This window comes from Chrysochloris asiatica, unplaced genomic scaffold (genome assembly GCF_000296735.1).
Source record: "Chrysochloris asiatica unplaced genomic scaffold, ChrAsi1.0 scaffold00128, whole genome shotgun sequence".
In the NCBI taxonomy this organism is placed as follows: Eukaryota; Metazoa; Chordata; class Mammalia; order Afrosoricida; family Chrysochloridae; genus Chrysochloris; species Chrysochloris asiatica.
This window is the reverse complement of record NW_006408646.1, coordinates 7863983-7887001: the sequence shown is the minus strand read 5'-3', so window position 1 is coordinate 7887001 and position 23019 is coordinate 7863983. Positions and strand designations below refer to the sequence as shown.

Below are 23019 nucleotides of genomic sequence, written 5' to 3'. Positions count from 1 at the left end.
ATACCCTGCAAGTCTGTCACCCACACTCCCCCCCCCACCCCCACCACACACACCCTGACCTTTATACCCTGGGGGCAGGCAGCCAGCTCCCCCTTCAACTTGCACAAAGATGGGCTTAGGTATGTGATGCAATTTCACTGGGAATCCAGGGTGACCACTCTTCAAATACTCTTTAATGTGTCTGAAGGGTAGATGCCAGTCCCACTCCATTTGTATCATCCTGGGGATGAAGGCCCCATGCTTGAGTGTACCACATACACAGTATGATGGCCAAGAACCTCTCACCTCCCAAAGCTGACCCTAACATTCTCCTCTTTTGTGCTCTCCCTTTGCTAGCAAGATGGTGACCTCAAGTCTGTGCTTACACTATGCTGCCTGATCCGTGGCACCATCTTGTTTGAATTCAGAGTGTTCTTAAAATATTTTTGGCCAACGTTTAAAAAAAACACAAAAAGCGAAACTGGAACATTTCTGGTTTCTCTTGAAAACTCCCATTCTTTTCTTCCTAGGCCTATACTCAAAGGCCCAAGGGACACGCCCTCCCAACCTGCCCCTGTGATTTCCCCACAATGAGACTAATGCCGGGTCTCGCCCTGCTCCAGGTGACACCCCATATTCTGAGGCTCAGAGCCAGGCCCTGATGGAGGTGGTGAGAAGGCCTGGCCTGGAGGGACACAGACACACTGGACCTACCAGACCAAGGCAAGCACCCCTCCTACAATCAGGCAGAAAGAAAGCCTGAGATCAGACCCAACTTGTCAGCACATCAAGGTGGGCCCAAAGAAGTAAAACTATTTAACCTCTAACTGATACATAGCTTCCTTTCTTGCTTTCTTTTTCCCTACTATATCCAAAAGGTACCCTCAGAATGAATCTATCAAAATTGACAACGGAAACATAACTGAAAATTTGCATAAAGAACCTAATTGTTTTACAAATGACACTACACCCAAAATAAAAACCAGAATTAAGCCTAATCCTCTAAAACCAGAAAGCATTCTTTGGACAAAATGCCAAGTTCCTTAAAAGACTTTTCAAGGGAGCCCTAGTATCAGCTCCTAATAAAACAAAACATTGTTCTCAACTGAAAATGTTTTAAGACTTCAGTGTTTCCAGGGGAATTCTGTGACTTCAGAGCTGTTTGGGCTGCACTGGCCTCATTGAGCCCTGAGAACACAAGGCATTTTCATTACAAATCAGAGGGTCCAAGTCTTTCAAAAATTCGAGTTAAAGGAATTAACTGCCTCCATGTCTGTTAAGTCTGCAAGGTAAAGAAGTCATCATTTTCACTTAGAATTTCAGATGGTAACAAAAACACTCATCAAGGAAAATACAGCAAGTTTCACTCACGCAGAATCTGCAATAAAGAAGGTGCAGGTAGAAGTTTAGCCAGTATGAAAGGTTCCCTCCAGAACGGCCAACTGTGTGGTCCCAGCGCATACACATCTAAAGTGAAATCAGGACACCGTCCCTGGGGCAGCATCCCCAGGGTGGCCCTGGTTCAAACCCAGAAGGCCACTGGCAGTAGCTCCTCTTGACCTGCCACAGCCTGCTCAAAGGGGGGTGGGGTGGGGGGAGCATGCACTGTGCAAAGACTACTCCATGGGCGATCCTGGACAGCCCCAGGATCTCCGTGGCCAATTTTGTGGCCCCTCTAAGATTGGGGGTAGAGGGTGGGGTAGGTGGGTGACTTAAACGTGTTAGAACGCCGCTTCCCTCCTTCTTTCCAAAAAACTCTGGATTCAATTTTGTTTCTCTTTGGCAGAGATTAATTGCAGACAGGCACCTCTCTAGCCTCAGCCCTGGCTCTAAAATGTCCCCCCACTTGGAAGCCAGTCAGAAGCGCACGCCTGGTCTGGTCGCCTAGGGGGTTGGGGTGGTTGGGAGGGGGAGTGGAAAGGGGTTCCTGGAGGATCCCCGTGCATCCCACGCAGCGAGGCAGTGACATCAGAAGCAGAGGCATAAGGGGACACAGGGGGTACACTTGCAAGGGGGCGCCAGACGAGTGGCCACAAATATAAAAGGTGTCTGATGGGGGCTGCAGGACAAGTGGGGGTAAGGCGTTTCGGCTGACGCGTCGCCGCTATCAACATCTTTTAATCTTGAAATGGGGGAGCACAATTTATAGCCTGTCCCTGGGTGCTCGAATTAGGGGGGCGCAATTTAGAGATTATCGGGGCGCTCATTCCCCTCGCGACGCCCGGGACCCGAGGCTCCGCGGCTGAGCATGCAGCGAGCCCGGCAGCACTAACCCTTCTTAAATTTATTCAGGCAGCCCGAGCTGCAGAAGGAGCGCACGGAGGCCGTCTCCCAGCAGCCGCGTCCCTTCATCCCCGCGGCGGGGTGGCCTCCGGGCGACAGAGCGCTACATGGCGCCGGGCCCTGGGGCTCAACCGAACACGCGCACAGCTAGGCGGGCCACCCGGCGGCGGCGGCCGTTTGCGGGTCCTGGCACCGCGTTACCACAATGCACCACTGCTGCCCGCCGCTGCCTCCGGTGCACGAGCCCGTTCACCCCGTAGGCGCCGTGGGAGCCGGGCGCGAGCGGCTGCGCACCGCCCCCTGCTCCTCCTCCGGGAACAAGGTTCCGGCCCATACGACCCTCCCGGACACCCTGTCGGGCTTCTCCCTTAAAGCGTCAAGTTTTTAAGGCAAAAATTTGAGTGAAGATGCCAACCCCTGCAGCAGGCATATAGTGACTTTATTTTAAAAAGAAGGGTGCCCTTGAAAGCCGTGGAGCACATGGGAAAAAGGGGCGGCTCAGGGCCTGATGGTGATTCCAGGAAATCGCAGTCACTGCTGAGGCCTGGTCACCTTCTGACTCTGTCACGAGGCTGTACACCTGTATCCTGCCACCTGCAGCCACCTGTCCACTGTCCAGGAGGAAGGCAACAGGCAGGGCCCTAGGGAGCAGGGATCCCTTGATGGTACTGCCATAGCGCTGTGGCACAACTGGGGACAGACATCTTTCTTTGCCCTAGACTCGCTTGTCCAACTGCCTACAGGATTTCTCCATGGGATGTCTGAATCTGAGACTGCCTGAATAGAATCTGAGTTCAGCCTGTCCCCACCCAACCTCCCTCACCTCTAGGGACAGTTCCATCCAGAGATGTAGGGGTCAGGACCTCTTGGAGGCTCTCCCTTCCAACACAGTCAGAATCCCATCCCTTCTGTGCGCCACTGCTACCACCAGGCCAGGCTGATTGTGGGGATTCTCACACAGCCTCCTTGCAGACTTGCCACCCACAGTCTTCCCTCAATACAAAAGCCTGAGAGTTCCTGTCTCAATGCACATCAGACCTATAACGCTTGGCTCCCATGAGGTTTATGACCTCATCCATTCTGCCCCTTCCCCCCTTCTGCTTGAACACACAGTAACCACTGACATTCCTAGGATGGGCCTCACTCCTCAGCCCAGCTCCCACCTCAGCCTACTCCATGGACTCGAGTCTCAACCCTGGGACTGGGTTGGAGCCAGTGTTCCATTCCCAACAATGCCAACAGCTTACAGTAGCTCCATCAATGGGTTCTCTCACATATATGTTGAAACAGACTCAATTTTCATCAACTTAAATGTTTTCAAATACAGAAGGAAGAACCTGTTCTAACATACAGTAGTCTCAGGGAAGCTGGGTTTAGGTCTTTAAAGCAACTACAACTTCTTCCACATAAAGAATTAATCTTTAGCAATTGTATCAACAGCTATCAGATATTGGTTGCTAACTGAGCACCAATGCTGTCTTACCTGCTCTACCTGCACTTTCTTCTCTAACCCTCACAGAAAGGCCTAGCTTGGCAGGCTCCACCAACACGCCCTTTTATAGCTGAGAAAACTAAGGCTCTGAGTACAGTGACTTGTCCAGGGTCACCTGGTTTGGCACTGGCCTGCTCTGGCTGAACTCAGAGGCGGCACTTTGAACCATGCTCCCAGCTGCTCCCTGGGCTCCTTGAGGCCTCATGAGGAAAAACGAGGTGGGTTAAGATTGGAGGAATAGCTGAATGCTTTGGGGGAAATGTTTATAACTATACAGGCAAATGTTTTAAGAGTTTGCATGTGAAAAATATATCCCACTGGGGATATTTAGCCACATGTTCTGAGTACCATGGAAGCTGGGAGGATAGCACTGAAAACGGTGAGGGCACAGAGGCCGACTGTATGCTGGAGCTCTGAAGTGAACTGACCCTGTTGGATACTGATGACCCATTATTTTACCCACCTTCACCTATAGCCACACCTTGGCTCACCAATGTATAACTAGACAGCAGGGAACAAAATACACTGGAGGAAGAATCTAGAATGATAAAATGATGCAGGAAAATCAAGCAATCCCACTAAGGCCCCTTTTTATGTAATTAGTTTATACTATGAAAAAGCAAAATACAACTGCCATGAAGCCATTCTGACTCTTAGTGACTCTATAGAACAGAACAGAGCTGCCCACATGTGTGTGAGGCTGAATCCCAGCCATGCTCTTGCACCTCATCTGCCCTCTTGCTTCATAGGCATAATCTGAACAGTCCCAGCAGGATGGACCCCAGTCACCTTAAGTGAGACCTCCTAAAACAGAGTGCACTGATTCCATGACCGTCCTTGTGGTCCACTCACCCCAAGCACCCTGTGATTCTGGGAGCAGCTGTAACCCTCCCACATCTGACCTTACATCAAGAACCCACTTGACTTATTCACATCAACGTTTTTGTCTATGGTGACCCACTTCCCTTTGTCATGTCCTGCCTGAACTGCTGCTACTGTAACGGATACCCTAGAGGGTATCCTAGAGGCTTCCCCACCTCCACCTGCTGCCAGAACACTGTTAATTAGACTGTTTGCAATATGCTCCCTCCTTCGCTTAACTAAATTTCACATGGACATAGCCATGTGCATGCGTGTGTATCTGAGTGCATCTGCTGCCCATTCCAGTGCTGGACAGGCAGCCAGATCCCCAGGCACAACAGAATCCCCAGAAACCAGTGAGAAGTTTTTGGGGGCAAAATGGTCGCACAATGAAGAACCGCATATGACCATCTTCTTCTGCCCTGTATAGCCTCTGGGATTCATCCCAAGGGAACAATCGGGAAGAAGCCAAAAGCTCCACATCCAACACCATTTTTTCAAAACCTGGACGCAACCTGAGTCTAACAGCAAGTGAATGTTTATTTCATCAACTATGATGGCACCATTAAACTTATGTATATGACAACTGTGTAGAATTTTTTTAATGCTTAAAAACAGAGTGGTGAGAGGAAACAGGCAAATACACAAGCAGTATGTTTCTAGATGTGTAGAAACTGCACATAATAATAAAGCAATAGGATCATAGATGAATTTCCTCTATGCCTGAGTTTCTGGGACACCATGGCTTCTTTCTGTCACAGGTTCTAGTTAATCCTATTTACTTGTCTCTGTTCCCATCAGAATGCGAACTCCTTGAGGGCAGAGACTACGGCCATTTCTGACTATTCTCAGCCTCCAGCTAGATAGTAGGTGCTCACTGAATGAATGAATACACAAATGACTAGATCAATGAAAAGGTCAATGAAAAGATCAATGAAAGCATTGATCAAGAGCCCTATTTGACACAGCTTCTCACATCCATACCACCCTCTTTCCTTCCCAAGTCTTCCACAGATGCACCCTGCCTCCATCACAGACTGCAGTTCTTGTGCACGTCCTCCATGCAGCCCTCCTTTGCACTTCTGCCTGACCTTTGATTGGACAGGACAGAGGTGAGCACAGTCTTAAGAGTCGAGCAGGAACAAGATCCAATGGTGGCTTCCTGGTCTAAGTTGGCCACAGCCCTCAACTGCTCCCCACAGGGCTGCAGACTCATCAGTAAAGAGGAGACTAGGTTTAGAGAGAGAAGCATTATCCTCTATGCTGTCTAGAAAATCAAGTTCTCCAAGGGCCCTACCAGCACTGAGGGCAAGCATGTTCCTTGTGGGGACACGTGAAGAATAAAGCCACTTAAAATAGAGGTGTTCTAAAAATACCCATGCATGATACCAATTGCTATCCTGATTAATAAATTATTTGGCACTGAAGCCAAAGAATTAATTCAAGAGCAATTTATGATAATGTGTTACCAGGCAATTAAAATAAACTTCCGAGGGAAAGTTTTTCAATTTGACACTTATTATTTTAGATCACACACACTAAAAAATGGAATGGAAGAGAATGTACGATTCCAAGTTAAGTCCGTTTGTACAAAAAAGAAGGAAAAGGGAACAGAAAAGGGCGTATGGGTGGTGCCTGGCTCCTGTCCACATGTGCCTTCTGTGACAAGGGCCAGCAGAAAAGGCTGAAGCTACCTCATTGGGAGCTGACTGTGGTACTCACTCTTCTGGAATCTCTGCCTGCATTTGGAGGGGCAGCCTGCCTGTAGGTCAGGGCACCTGGAAGAATAGTACATAGAGCTGGGGTCAGGGTTTCACCGGGTTGGCCTCTTCTCTGCCCCCAGAACTGGTCCCATTGCTCAGTTACTGACCAACAGGTCTTTTGCTTTGTGAAGTCTAAACATTACTTTCACCAACAAATCCCTCAAGGCAATCAAAAGGCTAAACTCCCCAAGGGATTACTGTCCATTTGTTTATTGTTGTTAAATGCAGTTCAGTTGATTTGGTTCTGACTCATAGCAACCCTGTATAGGATGTCCAAGGAGCAGCTGGAATGTTTGAACCCTGATCTTGCAGTTAGCAGTCCAGTGTTTATCCTACAGCACCATGCCAGGGCTACATTTGTTTAGTTGCCAATTATTTCTTATCTCTCTCTCTTTTATTTTAAAAGTAACAAAAGGAAATGAAAAGACAATCTATGGCTGAATATTCCTACTTCTTCATTGCTTATTAAAGAAGCACAAATTAAAATGGTCTTGGGGTATTTATTATTAATATACATAACATTGTTGTTAAGTGCCATCGAGTTGGTTCCAACTCATAGTGACCCTATACAAGGTTTCCAAGGAGCATTTGGTGGGTTTGAACTGCTGACCTTATGGTTTGCAGTCCAGTGCTGATCCTACAACGCCACACATGGAGTCCAATATACATGATTGTTGTTGTTAAGTGCTGTGGAGTTGGTTCTGACTCATAGCTACCCTGTATAGGGTTTCCAAAGAGTGGCTGGTGAGCTTGAACTGACGACCTTGTGGTTTAAAACGACTGTGCAGTACCGAAGATTAACCTACAACAGTACACCAGGAGTATATTAAATAATGAGTATATTAAAATGGTCAAAATTATGTCATTAAACTACTAGCTGCTCCGCAGGAGAAAGATGAGGCTTTCTGCTCCTGTAAAGATTTCAGCCTCGGAAACCCTGTACAGGGTCGCTACCATGGCACATAACCAGCACCACCACCAAGGATGCATCAGACTGCAGTCATTTGAACTGCAAGGTCAGTGGTTCAAGTTCACCAGCTGCTCTTTGGAAACTGCATACAGTTTGCCGTCGGAATTGACTCGACGGCACTTAACAACAACAACAAGACCACTGAGATTTTGGTGAAACTGACATGTGCACTGATGTTGGTGGCACTGATATCATGGCACTTTTTATAAAGTGATATTATAGCCCATCAAAGCACCATAATGCTGCTGCTGCTGCTGTTGCTAAGTGCTGTGTGTCACTTCTGACCACAGTGATCCTACATAGGGTTTCTGAGAAGCAGCTGGTGAGCTTAAACCGCCAATCTTGAGGTTCAAACCGATTTTGCAGCTCAGCACATTAATCCACAGTGCCACACCAGGACTACACAAAGATGCTGTTGTTGTTGTTGTTATGTGCCATCGAGTCAGTTCCGACCCATAGCGACCCTGTACAGGGTTTCCGAGGGTGTAAATCTTTACGGGAGTAGAAAGCCTCATCTTTCTCCCGTGGAGCAGCTGGTAGTTTCGAACCGCTGACCTTAAGGTTCGCAGCCCGATTCATAACCACTACACTACACAAAGATGCTACTTGCCCTTAATTTAGTAATCTAATTTCTCTCAAGAAATAACATCAAAAAGATGTTCATTGCAGCATTATCTGTAGCAGCACAGATGGGAAACTCAAATGCTTAACAACTGGAATATGATTCAAAGAATCAGAGAACATCAATTCAGTGGAATATTATGCACTCATTAAGATGGTCTTTATAGAAACAGGGGAACAGTTCTTTCTAATGCAGGGCGGAAATGGCAGAGCATGAAGTGCCATGTCTGATACAATGTTAAAGAAGTGAAACACAAGTGTTTATGAACACGGGCCAGGGAAGGTAACATGCAAAACTGAAGTTAGTGCATGAGCAAAGACCAGAGAAGGGTAAGAATGCCACATTTTCTCACTATTCAAAAATCAGCCTCTGATTGATAGGTCTTACAACAAAAATTTAGAAATTCCATAGCACTACAGCCACCATAAATAGAGTCAGATGATAAACAGTAAAGAGAAAATGTTTTCAACATAAACATAAACAGTCAACAAAGGAGAAACAACTATCACTTAGAATGAGCTCCTATAAATCAATGTAATAAAAAACAAATATCCCAAAGAGAAAAATGGAAATGAATATGAATATAACCAAAATCCACTGCCATCAAGTCAATTCTGTCTCATAATAATCCTATTCAGGGTTTCCAAGACTGTCAATCTTTACTGGAACAAACAGCCTCATTATTCCCCTGAGGATCTGCTGGTGGGTTTGAACTGACAACCTTGTGGCAAGCAGTCCAATGCCTAACACAAAGTGCCATCAGAGCTCCTAAGCTATGAATATACAGGTCACAAAATACATTTAACTGGTCAATAAACAGATTATAGTAAACTCAGTCTCATTGGTAATAAGAGGGAATGCAAAACGAAGCAAGGAAATGTCTTTTTGTTCATCCATCTGAACAGGAAAGAGCAAAAAGAATGATGAGGAAGCCTTTGCTGACAATCCACCATGCTGGGAGACTCAAATGTAAGCTCTCTTTTTGGCTGACAGTTTGGTAGTAGTGTCTGTCAATATTTATCATGTATATGTCCTTATAATCTAGCAATGCTTCTCAGAGGAAATCCCTGCTATAGAGAAAACTCCCACATGCAGAAGGCTCGCTATAGCACTCTTTGTAATAGTAATAAATTGTAAAGCACCTAACTATTCAATGATTAATGAAGGAGATGGCTCATTATGATACATTATGAAATTCTATGTAGCATTTTAAAAAACGAAATAGATCTAAGTGTACTGACACTCAAAGATCTCCGAAATATATGGTTAGGGTAGAAGCATAACATATTGATAATATGTACAATACGACCTCACTTATATACACGTATGTATGTGTGTACATGGGTGTATGCACATTTATGTTGTTGTTATTGTTAAGTACCGTGGAGTCGGTTCTGACTCACAGTGACCCTGCACAGGGTTTCTGAAGCTGCAAATCTTTACAGGAGCAGAAAGCCTAATCTTTCTCCCGCAGAACAGCTGGTAATTTCGAACTGCTGACCTTGAGGTTAGCAGCCCGATTTCCTTATGCACATTTATATGACCTGATAAATGCATGGGAAAGATCTAGAAAAAATGTTGTTGTTATTGCTATTAAATGCCGTCATTTAATAGTTCCTACTCAGCAATCTTGTATAGGGTTTCCAAGGAGTGGCTGGTGAGCTTGAACTGCCAACCTTGCAGTTCAAACTGACCTTGCAGTCCAGTGCATTAACCCACCACACAATAGGACCTCACGTATATACACCACTGTATGTATATACGTGGGTGTATGTACACTTATATGACTTGGTAAATGCAGGGGAAAGATCTAGAAAAGTACCACTGTTAATTGGTGTGTATATCTCGTGGGGAAGGTGTGAGGTGATGAAAGATGACAAAAGGTTATGTTAGGTATTTTAGAGTCATTTAAATATTTTACAATCTTGTATTTCCTAACAAAAAGTAATCTTGTAACAAATTCTAACAGGAAAGAATGTGCTATAATCAACTTCTCTCATGCTGAGACCTGGCCTACCCTACAAAAGATTCTCCAATGGTGGATGATCAGGCAGGAAGGCAAGTGCAGGAGACCCAGAAGTCACATCAGAGAAGCCACCACACCAGTGCACACGGACCAACCTGGCAGGCAGCAATCAGAGAGGGGCTGGATCATATGGCGCACCCGTGGCACAATCCACATGAGGCGGAGGAGCAGAGCTGCCCATGGTGACGGGCCCTGCAAAGAAGGACACAGCTGCAACCAGGTGTGCAGGGTAGGGACTCAAGGCACCAACCATCAGGCAAAAGTTTGTGGCCATGCAGGTCAGTGAGCCTAAGAGAGATGGTTGTGGCTCAGGGATGAGGCCCAGGAGAGGCATCCACACTGCACCCACAAGACCTACTCTGGACAGCATGGTCCACGGGAGATGTCAGAAGACAAGAAAGGATGCTGCTCAGAAGAGACGTCTCAGAGCTTTGAGGTTCATCTGATGACCTCCTTCAGGGCCTCTCTATGGTGGGCCTGAGTCACACCAACAACTCCTCTTTGAAACCCTCTGCTTCCTGGTCTTTATGTTCCACACAGCCAACCCACTGTCTTTCAGTATCCTCTGTCTCCTCTCAGGCAGGAGTCTGCTCTCAGCCCCATGGCCTCCCCATTCCACACTGGTGTTCACACTCACAGCTCCATATCCTACCTCCCTGGTAGTTTTCCTCCTTTTGTCTCATCAGTATAGACCTCTCCCAGGCTCCAGTCCTCCATGCCCACCTAGGTGGTCACCACACTCAACCTAACCTTAACTGAGTCCAGCATCTTCCATTTGCTCCCTCTCTAACAATTCTTTCTGTCTGAGGCATATTCCTCTGCCCCAAGCACCAGACTGGAGACCCAAAGGTCAGCTCTGTGGGTTCTCCCTCGCCTTCAGCCGTTGTTGCTGTTATTGTTAAGTGCTGTCGAGTTGGTTCTGACTGATATCGACCTTGGTGAGCTTGAACCACCGACCTTGCGGTTCAAACCAACTTTGCAGTCCAGCGCATTAGTGCACAGTGCCACACCAGGACTCCCCTTGAGCCCTACACACAGTGAATCCACAAGTCCTTAAGATGTCTCCTTCAAACCAGTTTGCAAATGCACATCCTCTTCTCTACCTGGACCAGCCACCTCCTCCGCAAGTTTACCCCTGCCAATCCCCTTCCATGCTGCCACTAGGGCAATTTACTGAATGTATCCTCTTTTCTATGTCACTTCCCCCTTCCATGGCTCTTTGATACTCAAATTAGAAAGTTCAAGTTCCAAGTTCATTGCATACTACAACTCCCCAGGAATAGAGCCCTGTGGGCCTCAGCACTCCCCACTCCCTGGCATGGCTTCACCTGCTGCTCCTTCCTCCTCCAGAGCCTCTGCTCACCTGGCCTGAGATGTCCTTTTCTGTCCCTTAGCTCCTGCTCCTCTCTGGACACTCAGGGTAGGCCTCTCCTCCACCTGGGAGCCACACTTGACACTCATCCCCTCAGGGGACAGAGATTGTTCAGATGAGACTCTTACATCTCTCCCTGCACCCACTACATAGCCTCCTAAGGAGCTGGTGGAGTACCTGTCTGGGGCAGATAGGTTTACTCACTTTGGCATTTCTGGAGCCAGCACCCTACCTGACCTTGGGAAGACTTGGCAAGTCCTAAAGAAAGGCTGGATGAGCTAGGGCCCAGGCAGGAGAGAAGAGTTGGGGGAAGAAAGGGAGCCTGGCAGAGGAGGTATCAGAGGACAAAGTCACTGTGAGTAGAGGGACCAGCAGGGCATGGTGCTCAGGTACTCTGCAGTGCAGGGAGTCTCGCCATCCTGCACGAAGGAGTTGACCCTTTCCTCAAGAATTTTGAATTTAGAAATTTCCAAATTCATAAAAGATAACTTTGGCCAGACCAAAAGGGGACCCACATTGGGAGGCATCCGGTTGAGGGATACTGTGAAAAGTCAGTCATTGATAAGGAATGGAACGAAGTGGCAGAGTGGACGGGGAGAAGGGACAGAATCAAGAGAAAATGTGGCAAGAAAATGGGTAGGGCAAGCACTAGGGAAACGAAGGAATCAGGCCTGAGGGAGCTGGGGGGTTCAGGCTGGGAAATGCAGAGGATGTGAGCCTGTAACTGAAAGTGGGGCTTAGGGAGAAGAACTGCAGTTGGCTTAGCATCATGAAATGCCATTCAATTAAAAAGGGAGCTCCTGGGTATGCTCATTAAATAACCATTGAGGTGGGGGCATGCAAAGCAGCTCTAAGAGATTCACATGCTTTGTAAATAATTCAAGTTTATGGGTAAGGGGCATGTCTTTTTCCATCAATGCCTGGTACCCAGCCTATTAGCAGCAGGCACTTTTGGAGAAAGGTCTCAAACCAAGGGAACTAGAAGCTGAATGGAATAACTTTTAAATGATCTCATCACCTTGGGAAATTGAATCAGCAGAGCCTTTAAATGGCAACACAGTGCCAGAAGTGGCTGGATGGGTCTATGTCCTGGGCAGGGAGCTGGGACAGAGGGAGCTGACAACTGAGTTCATCGCCAGGAACCTCACAGGTCTCAGGACCATACAAAGCCCTCTTTGACAGCAGTCCAGGCTTCCCTGAAAAGCACTGCTGGGGCAATCCATGAGGAGTAGTTCCTGCCACGGGGTAGAGAAGAACAAAGATCCCCCTGCCCCAGCCACCTCCATGGATGAGTTTTAGGCTCTTCATCAGGAAACATTGGCCTAGTTGTCTTCCAAGGGCCCAGTTCTGCTACTGCTGCAACTGCTGCTCCTGTTGCTAGGATTGGAAGGGAAGGTCCACATTGTGATTCTGCCCAACTATGGTCCAAACCCCTGCTTACTCTTACTCCTCCCACCACCCAGCAACAAGGTGCTGTCACCTCAGATGTGAAGTTGGAGATTGGAATGAGCATAGACATGTTGCTCCCCTTCTGTGCCTTGAGATATCTAACAGGAAGTGTTTGAGTTCAGGACCCTCTGACCATAACCACCTTGTTCACATACACTGTACCATCATGTCTATATGCAGAACTGCACATGATACAAACAAGAAAAGCTCTTAGGAACAAAGACTGTCAGCTGGATCTAGGACTGTAGATCATCCAGTGTAAACCTGCAAATGGTACCTCCCTAGTTACAGAGGAGAACTTGAGCCCACTTAATTATTAAGTAGGTTTTAAGTTGCTCAGGACTATATGGGTAAAAATAGGTAGCCTGATTGCATTACAGGTGTGGAGCATGCTAAATATATACATTTTTACCCCAAGTTGATCTAGCTATGGAAAACTTTTTGGCTATAAATGTATTTTCAAAACAAATGCCATGCAAAGCCCAAATGCAGTGTTTTCCTAGAGGAAAAGCAGTGATCTACAGACCAGCTGGCCTCCCATTATACCTTAGAACTTCATAGCTTTATCAGTAAAACAAGTCAGCAAAAATGTCAGAGGGAAAAAGAGAAAAAAATGTCAGAGGGCTGCCAAGAGCCAGTCATTCTTCCTCACAAGCACTTTCTCAAGGAATTCATTCGTTCATGTGGCCAAAATACAAGTGTTGACACGGTAGGTAAAAAATGCTTTAGGGTGGGGAAAAATGAACGGTCAAGAATATTGCAAATCAAGCATATGCCACATGTGCAGTTATTCTCCTTTTCCCTTATGACCTTTCTTCTCCACAGAAGATGGGCGAGAGACAAATGGTACTAAATAGTCTGCTTTATGCAAGCAATGCTTGGCATGCATTCCCCTCAGCACTGCAGCACCGTTGCAGCTCACACTGACCCTAAACCCAGCATGTCATTCCATAAATCTTCTCCACCTCTTTTTCATCTTCATTGTCAGCTGCCCACGGGAGTCATTTCCGATGCACACGGCTTAGACTAGACAGACAGAACAAAACAAATCCCAGTCCTCCAGAAGCTTCGTTTATGGCCATCCAGTTGAAACAGGCACCTCACACTGCTTGGAATCTAGAACAACTAGACCTCTCCAGGGCCCTGGAGGATAGTTCTGTCTACCTCCACCCCTCCTCCCTCATCTTCTTGCCTCCCCAGCACCCTAAAAGCCCCTTGTTTGAGCAGCAAAGTCCCCCAGCAGCCCACCCATCCAGTTCTAGAAGTCAAGAGGTCTAGCTGTCTGACCTTGCCAGGTGATGGAGATGGGAACCGAATGCTGGTGGGATCGAAAACAGAGGTGACCCATCAAGTTTAAACACATCTCCCCCTTCAGCGGATGGCTCAAGGCAGGAGAGGGGCAGCGTTGGGGCCAAGGAAGCCCAAGGCTCCTCTGGCTGGATAGTTGCCTAGCCTGACCCCAAACTGCTTACTCAGAGGCACTGGCTGGCTGGAGAAGGGCTTTTCCTGTGACTGGCACCACTGGAGTTTAAAATCGCCTTTGCGTGCTGGGAAACACACACACACACACACACACACACACACACACACACACACACACACAACGCTAGCATGGAGTGCCTGCTCAGTATACACTCCAGCTCACTCACAACATCCAAGTGCACTGAAGTGACCCTCACCCCTGAAGCTCAGGCCATGGCAGCTCTGGCACTGATGAGGTCTGGAGAAAAGCAGGGAACGAAAGGTTTTACCTTTGCTTACAGATCCAGTGAAGACTCACACGTGCCTTCCCCACTAAAAATGGCTGGCCTCTGTCTGGCCCAAATTCCAGTGGCTGGGGTTATCTGGAGTTAGACCCCTATCCAAAGATGGGGAAGGTGTCTCTCCTGTCATACTGGTACACTGGTGTGAGTTGCATCCAGGTTAGGGAAGAGGACATGCCTCATGACATCCCACTTCTGGCCAAACCCTTTGTCCCAGGGCTTGTGAGGGCAGAGGGCTTGTTCTCTATCCCAGGACTGAGAAAGTGCCAGGGCAGAGTTCTGAGCCCTCAGTCCTGCAGACTGCTCAAGACAGGATTGGAAGAAATTTACAACAGGAACGGAAAATGCAAAAGCCCAACAGACCCCACGCCCCAGGATCCTTCAGCCCTATTCTTGCTCTTGAGCCCAGACTTACCCCAGGAAGGGGCTCCTGGGTGTGGATGTGGGTCTGGCCCGGAGGCTGCGGGATCTCTTGCAGCTCTCGCTGCTGCCGCCGCCGCCTTCTCACCGGCGCGCTCTCAGTCCATCTCTGTGTAGCGCCAGCTGCCACTGCCGCGCTGAGCCGGGGAGAGAGAGGGAGAGCGGTCCCGGGATTGGGCGTGCGCTGACCTGCGGCCCCGGGCCCGCCTTCCCACCGCGGCCGCCGCTTCAGCACCGCGGCCAGCGGCCAGCCCGCGTGCAATGAGCGCAGCCAAGCCTAGAAGAGTCGCGGGCTGCGCTGCGCTCCGCCCGCTAGTTCATCAGTCTGAGCGCGGCAGGGGCGCGGCGCACCGCATGCTCATTCTTCCAGCCTCCACCCTGAGGGTCAGAGGAGACGGCCTCCGTCCCTTGGACCACGTTCCAGGTGCAGGGGGCGTAAGTGAGGCCACCCAGCGGGACCCAGGAGGATCAGACTCACATCCCGCCCAGTGGGGTAGACAAAGGCGAGCTCTCCGTGGGGGCTCGTAGGAGGGCAGTGGAAAGCATTGCTCAACCTCTTAAAGTGCCCGAGCTTGGTCCGGAATCCGACCCGTGGCTGAGGCGCTATCACAGTCCAAAGGAGCCAGAGAGGGCAGGCCCTTCACTGGGCCCAGTGGAGGAGGAGCCCTTGAGTGGCCCTCACTCAGGTCTACACTGCCAAACACCCCTGAGGTTGCAAAGCATTTAACCAGTTAGAGGCCAGTCGGTCTGGAGAACTAGGAAAGAGGGATACCTCTCCCACCAAGAATCCAATTCCCAACACCCAGCTTTGGTGTCAGCGTGTCACTCAATCGACAAAGGTTCTGAGTAGACAGAGACTGGCGACATCACGCAGGACCACTTTTTCATTTCTGTTTGAATCAATCCCCTTGCTTCCCATCCTCAGCCAGGAAAGTGCAGAGCTGAGATTGGAGGATGCAGGATTCTGAGTTGTGACCTAGGCCATCCTGAGTCTCACTTTCTTTCTTGGGATGTAGGGCAAGGAGCTGCCTATGGCTCCAAGGGTCTGAGATAACACAGCCCAGGGGAAATCAGCCCAGTGCTGCCCAAGTTCAAGACAAGGAGACCCTCCCCTTCACCATATTAAATTGGCAACTCCTGCTAATTCTTTCTGAAGCACCCACAATTTCTTATGCCTCATTAATTCAAATCCAAAGACATCATTTTTACCATTTGGGTTGAGCCCCCAATTTACATGGGGAAGACTGAATGGAATGAAATTCAGTTGAGGTGAATAAATGCCATCCAAGGTAGAGGGGGTGGCACTCTGTTCAAGCATTCACAGATCCTGGTCTCTACACAATGAGTGCAGAGCTAAAACATCCATCTAGAGAAGAGGCTACCTCTGCCATTCAGGAACCATAGCAGGTGGGGGTGGGAAGTGGGGGCAGTGTTTAGATCAAGGAAGAAGACTCACAATCCACACTCGGTGCTATTCAAAACATCCCCAAACCTCTATTGTTACAGTCTTTTAACTTAACGTATTTTCTACTAGTGTGAAAATTAATTCCACAAGTTTTCTCATAGTTTTTCTTTTCCTTTAAGTAGTATGCCATCAAAGCCCAAAGAAAAGAATCAAATCACGTTGGGGTGAGGTGGGGGGGGGGGTTCTTGCCACAAGGGTCACAAGCATCAGGTGTATGTGGAGTGTCCAACAACCTTCCAAACAACCTTCCATCAGCGTTTGTCAAGCACATGTGTTGACATTTATGATGACAGTCTTTGTTTGGAATGGAATTTCTTGAAGATTTTGTGACAAAAGATTAAATTAAATTTCTTTAATTTATGTCATTTTCTAATTTATGACATATCCAGCAATTACCAGTCTTTCATTATATGACTACCATCTAGGAGACCAGTGAAGCCCATTTCTATATACACATCACTAGGACAAAACTCAGAATTTTCAATGACATGCTCAAGCTTTTATGCATCAACCATTAATTCTAAAGATGAAGAAATTGAAGATATTTACCAACTTCTGCTGCCTGAAATTAATCAGATGTGCAATCAAGATGCATTGGTAATTACTGATGATTAGAATGCAAAAGTTAGAAACAATGAAAGAGGACTAGTAGTTGGAAAATAAAGGTTTGGTGATAGAAATGACATCAGAGATCATATGATATACCAGTGACTATTCATTGTAAAGACCTCTTTTCAACAACATGGACAGCAGCTATACATAAGGACCTTGCCAGTTAAAATACACAGGAATCAAATTGACTATGTTTATGGAAAGAAGTGTTGGAGAAGCTCAATATCATCTGTCAGAACACGGTCAGGGTTGACTATGAAATAGACCATCAATTACTTATATGCAAGTTCAAGTTGAAGCTGAAGAAAATTAAAACAAGTCCATGGGGATCAAAGTATGCCCTTGAATATAGTCTACCAGAATTTTGAGTTGACCTCAAGAACAGATTTGACACAATGAATACTTATAACCAAAGACCAGGGGAGTTGTGGGATGATATCAAGGACACCATACATGAAGAAAACTAAAGACAATTAAAAAGAAAGAAAAAAACAAATGAATGTCAGAAGAAACACTGTAAGTTGCTCTTGAATGTAGAGTAGATAAAGAAAAATATGATGAAGTAAAAGGGCAACTTGAGAAGACAAAGTAAAGCATTATAATGAAATGCGTAAAGACTTTTTAGAAAACAAAAGGGAAGAACACACTCAGCATATCTCAAGCTAAAAAACACTAAAGGAAAAACTCAAGTCTTGAGATGCAATAGTGATAGATTCTACGGGCAAAATATTGACTGCCACAGAAGCATCAAAAGAAGATGAAAGGAATACACAAAGTCACTGCACCAAAAAGAATTGGTGAATGTTCAACCACTTCAACAGGTGGTATATGATTAATTATCAAACAATATCACTAATACCCTACACAAGTAAAATTTTTCTGAAGATAATTCAAAAGCAGAGATGTCACTTTGAGGACCAAGGTGCACCTGAACCAAGCCATGGTATTTTCAATTGCTTTGAATACATCATATGAAAGCTAGATAAAGAGTAAGAAAGACCAAAGCACTGATGCTTTTGGATTATGGTGTTGGTAAAGAATATGGAATACACTATGGACTACCAGAAGAATGGGCTCCTGGTATGGTGCTGTAGGATCAGCAGTAGACTGCAAACCACAAAGTCCACAGTTCAAACCCACCAGCTGCTCCTTGGAAACCCTATACAGGGTCACTATGAGTTGGAACCTACTCACTGGCACTTAACAACAACAACACCACCAGTAGAATAAACAAGTCTGTTTTGGAAGCACAATTGGGATGCTCCTGAGAAGTGAAGATGGTGAGACTTTGTCTCACATACATTGGTCATGTTATCAGGAGGGACCAGTTCCTAGAAAAGGACATCATGTTTAATAAAGGATCAGTAAAAGAGGAAGCTCCTCAATGAGATGGAATGACACAGTAGTTTCAACAATGAGCTCAAACATAAAAATGATTGTGAGGATGGTGCAGGACTGGACAGTATTTCATTCTGTTGTATACAGGATGGCTATGAATCAAAATCAATTCAACTATACCTAGTAACAACTAACAACCATGTTCAAGTTTATACTGAAGACTCAAAAGATTCAAGATCTGGGACTAACAAAAACAATCCAAGCTACAGAACAAGATTTTTAATGGAATTCCACCATGGCCATTTTTGGGATACTGGAGAAGTCTGAAAAGGGGAACACATACCATCAATTCTCATACTCATACCCGTAAAGGTTGGGGACATACCTGCTCTGCGCCCTCTTCTTGGTTCTTCCCCATGGCTCACATTGCCCTCTGACCTTCTCACTACACACTCTCACCCTGGGGGGGCCTCTGTGATTGTTTACAGCAACTGAAAGCAAGGGAACCACTCCCAGTCTAACTCTTGTCTAGAGGTACAGTCTGAACATGGAGGTCTGCAGGGCTTTTTCTTTTCTTTTCTGTAAATCCAAGCCCAGCTTTGCTTGCCTCTCTATTGTGCCATGAACACAGTTGTCCATGGCTTGGCCCTCCTCATTCCTTCACATCAGCCTGTCTCAGATTCCCATGCTTCTACAGCCCACCCTTTCCTTCCAATCCTACTGGGGACCTGGAAATAGCCCTCCTCCCTAGGCTCCTTTACTGACCAAGGAAAGTTCTATTTTCAAGCCTAACTCTATGGGTCTCAGCTGAATAGTCCCTTTCTATTCCATCTCCTAGGACCCCCTGGTGACAGCCCTACCATCTAGCCATGAAGAGCCTCTGCTTCATGATCATGACTGTCCCTTGTCAACATAAGCCTCTACTCCACTATCCCTCTCCTGGAATCCAAATTCTCTGCCTATGCCTGGAGCTGCATTGCTTTCAATTCAGAAGTGTTCTGAGTGCTGGTGTGGTCAGAGATGGGCCTGGTTTGGGTGACGCATGTGAAACAGAAGCCCACTCAGCTAGGGTATGGTACAGTTCCCTTCACTAGGCTCCATCTCTGTCCCTTTAGTTGCCCCCCCTCCCCCAAATCATTCCTTGCCAGTACTGTGCATCTAACGCTCAATCATCACATCCTACTACTCACCTGCTTCGTAGGCAGGCATTTTGCCTCTCCAGAAAGCCATCTGCTTTTGTGGTGGCCTGTTAGCTCCCAATCAAGTATCGAGTCATAGTACTACTAATGTTATGCTATGTTGTTAAGTGCTATATTCAGGACTATATTCTACCAATCAAATGTCAGGTCTAATTACAACCCATAGAACAGGCTGGATGGCCTATACTCACCATGTTGTTGTAGTTACACTCCACTGGGTCAGTTCAGACTCATAGTGACCCTATGGAAGGTTTCCGAAGAGCAGCTGGTACATTTGAACTGCTGACCTTGCAGTTAGCTGTCCAGTGCTGATCCTATAGTGCCACACCAGGATTTCATCCTTACCATAGTAATGCCTCAAAAATACAGTTGCTGCCACTGATGACTCCACAGGGGTAGTTTGGGGATGTTATTGTTAGGTACTGTTGAGTAAATTCTGACTCACAGTGACCTTAGGCCCAATGGAATGAAACACTGCCCAGTCCTACACCATCCTCACAATTGTTGTTAAGTTTGAGCCAATTGCTGATGCCAGCCACAATTCATTTTCCACAGATCAGAAATGCATTCATCCCCTTCCATCAAAGTAACAGCAAGTAGATGCAACTCTAGGAGCAAAGCAAACTGACCAACAGCTTTAAAGAACATGAATTGTAAGTCAGGCCTGGGGTGGATACCCATCTCTGCCACACACCAGCTGTGAAACCAATGGCCTCTCTCTGGGCCTCAGTTTCCTAATCTGTAAAAAGAAGGCACTGGGTTAGCTAATTCCTAGAGTCTCTTACAGTTCTGAAACCCGATGGTTCTTAGCGTAGCATATATATTAACAACGAGTGGAGAAGAATTTAAAATAGCATTAGATAGTTAAGCTTAATATAGAATTGGTATTTCCTTTGTGAATATGCTTATGGTTATAATGTTTAAAAGCTTGTGATACATAAGAGTAAAAACAGGGGGAAAAGTAATATAAATTCAACTCTAAATGCCATCCTTGTAGTCTTTGCTGGCCACAGGGATTCAGTTGGATGGATTAAGCCCAGGAGACCAGCACAGCACATAAAGTAAAGACTTTGTGTGACTGTCTTCACAGTGCTAAGTAACTTCTCAAAGACAGGGTGCTTTCCCTACATGATGATAATAGGCCATTAAGGCAAGGAAAGCAAATACTACAGAAGAAGAATGTAAACTCTTAAAATACAGATGGTTGAAATGCCAAGAATCATTGAGAAGAGTCACTTGGCACATCTAGTATGTCTTGAGAAACTTGAGCTAAGGTCAAAGTAACAATGATTGTTGTTGTTAAGTGCCATCAAGTTAGTTATGACTCATTGCAACCCTGTATAGGGTTTCTGAGGAGTGGCTGGTGGATTCATTTGAACTGACTATCTTGCAGTTCAAACCAACATTGTTTTCCAGTGATAATCCTACAGTACTACACCAGAACTCTGGCTATGATTAATAAGCTAAAAAAAAAAAAAAAAAAGACAAAATATGAGGAATAGATGAAGCATTTCAATATAACTGGAAATCTATAAAAACAATTAAATGGACATTCTAGGATTTTAAAACACCATACCCGAACTTAAGAATTGACTAATGGAACAAACAAAATGGTGGATAGGGTAGAAGTGCAGTGAGGAGCTCCATCAGTAACAACACAGAATATTAGACCAAGCAGGCTCAGGGGATGGTCCCAGAACTCTGAACCACATATAAAGGAACATTTAGAAAGTTAGAAGGCCTATAGCCAGTGGAATTTGTAGTGGAAGCAAGAAATCCAGTGCTTTATAATCCAAGGCACTCAGCTGCTCCCTAAGCGGCCGTCTTGGGCGAGATTGAACAGGGGAAGGATCAGAGCAGCCACGGACGCCTGACAGAAGTGCAGAGATAAAGGTGTGGACATTCTTTTTTGTAACTGTTCATTGGTCTCTTGCTGTCTATGCACCTCCATTCTGGTAACTAGAGGGGGTGCCCGAGCAAGTGTACACCCCACCCCCAGAGGGTTCCAATATGCATGCACACAGCTCTTCTCAAAATTTAAAGGGACAGTTTTCACTTAAAACCAAACAGCAGCGCAAAATGGCCACAGCTGACCCTGAACTGTTTCTCACTAGGAAAAAAGCCAGAATTGGGGTTGTTGAGTAGGACAGGCAGACTAAAAAGGAAACAGGCTGAAAATTAAATCCTGAGTTATGGCATAACGACCAACAGTGGCATCTTGAAATATCTCATGAAGAAGAGTGAAAAGGGAAGCCCATCTCCTGATTACATCTACCTGGAGGCAATCAGAAAGCATAAAAAATACCAAAACACACACACCCATCTAAGTATTAAGGCCACAGTGAACTAATGAATATGCCCAAAACACAGAAACAGATGACCATATCAGCACATGTCCAAAAATGAGATAAACTGACTGAGAAATGAGCTGGATATAGACCTACACTCCATACTGGAAGATGGGCAGGCTTTGGAAATGCCTGAGAAGGAATTCAGAAAAATGATTATAAAATGTATCAAAATACTTTACAGTGGAGCTGAGTAACATAAGGAAGAAGTCAGGAAAGTGCTACAGGAACAATCAAATAAGATCAATACAGCATTGGAAACCATTCAAAATCTACAGAAAGAGCTCCAAATGATTAATAATATAATATCAGAAATAGACAATACACTAAAGGGTAATGGAGTAGAATTGAAGAGATGGAAGCCAAAATTAGTGAGCTGGAAGATAAATCTCTCAATACTATTAAGATAGAAAAACAAGCAGGAAAAAGGATTTAAAAAATATGAAGAATGCCTAAGATTCATGTTGGACAACATGAAGAGGAATAACTTAAAAATTATCAGCATTCCAGAGCAGGAAGAATCCCACAAGTCCACAGAGGAGATAGTTGAAGAGCTGCTGGAAGAAAATTTCCCTAACATCCTGAAAAGTTAAAAGATAAGCATTCAAGAAGCTCAATGAACCCTAGGAAGGCTAGAACCTAAAAGAAAATCACCAAGACATATAATAATTAAGCTCTCCAAAATCAAAGATAAAGGACAGAATACTGAAAACAGCTAAGGAAAAGAGAAGTGTAACATACAAAGGCAAACAAATCAGATTAAACTCTGATGTCTCAGCAGAAACCAATGGGGGCAAGAAGGCAATGGGGAGACACATATAAAACCCTGAAGGAAAAAAAAAACTGCCAACCAAGAATCCTCTACCCAGCAAAGCTGTTAATCAAATACAAACGGTGTAATCAAATAAACATTCCAGGCTAAACAGAAGTTAAGGGATTTTTTACCAAAGCCTGCAATGAAAAATATCCTAAAGGGAGTTTTGTGGACTGAGAACCAACAAGAACAGACAACAACCAGAGACTGACATACATGGCAGCATCACCTGGAACTCAATCG

General features: G+C 46.0%; 1 protein-coding gene across 2 annotated transcripts in view; it reads right to left on the bottom strand.

Moving 5' to 3' along the window:
* OSBP2 (oxysterol binding protein 2) overlaps positions 1-23019 on the bottom strand; it is a 237443-nt gene that overhangs the window by 88826 nt on the left and 125598 nt on the right. Inside the window, exon 1 of one of the 2 annotated variants that reach the window (XM_006869255.1) lies at positions 2253-2331. The exons of the other annotated variant lie outside the window; for it this stretch is intronic. Within the exon in view, the coding sequence (XP_006869317.1) occupies positions 2253-2331 (79 nt within the window). Of the gene's footprint in view, positions 1-2252; positions 2332-23019 lie in introns of those variants that run through there. 2 annotated transcript variants of the gene reach the window in all.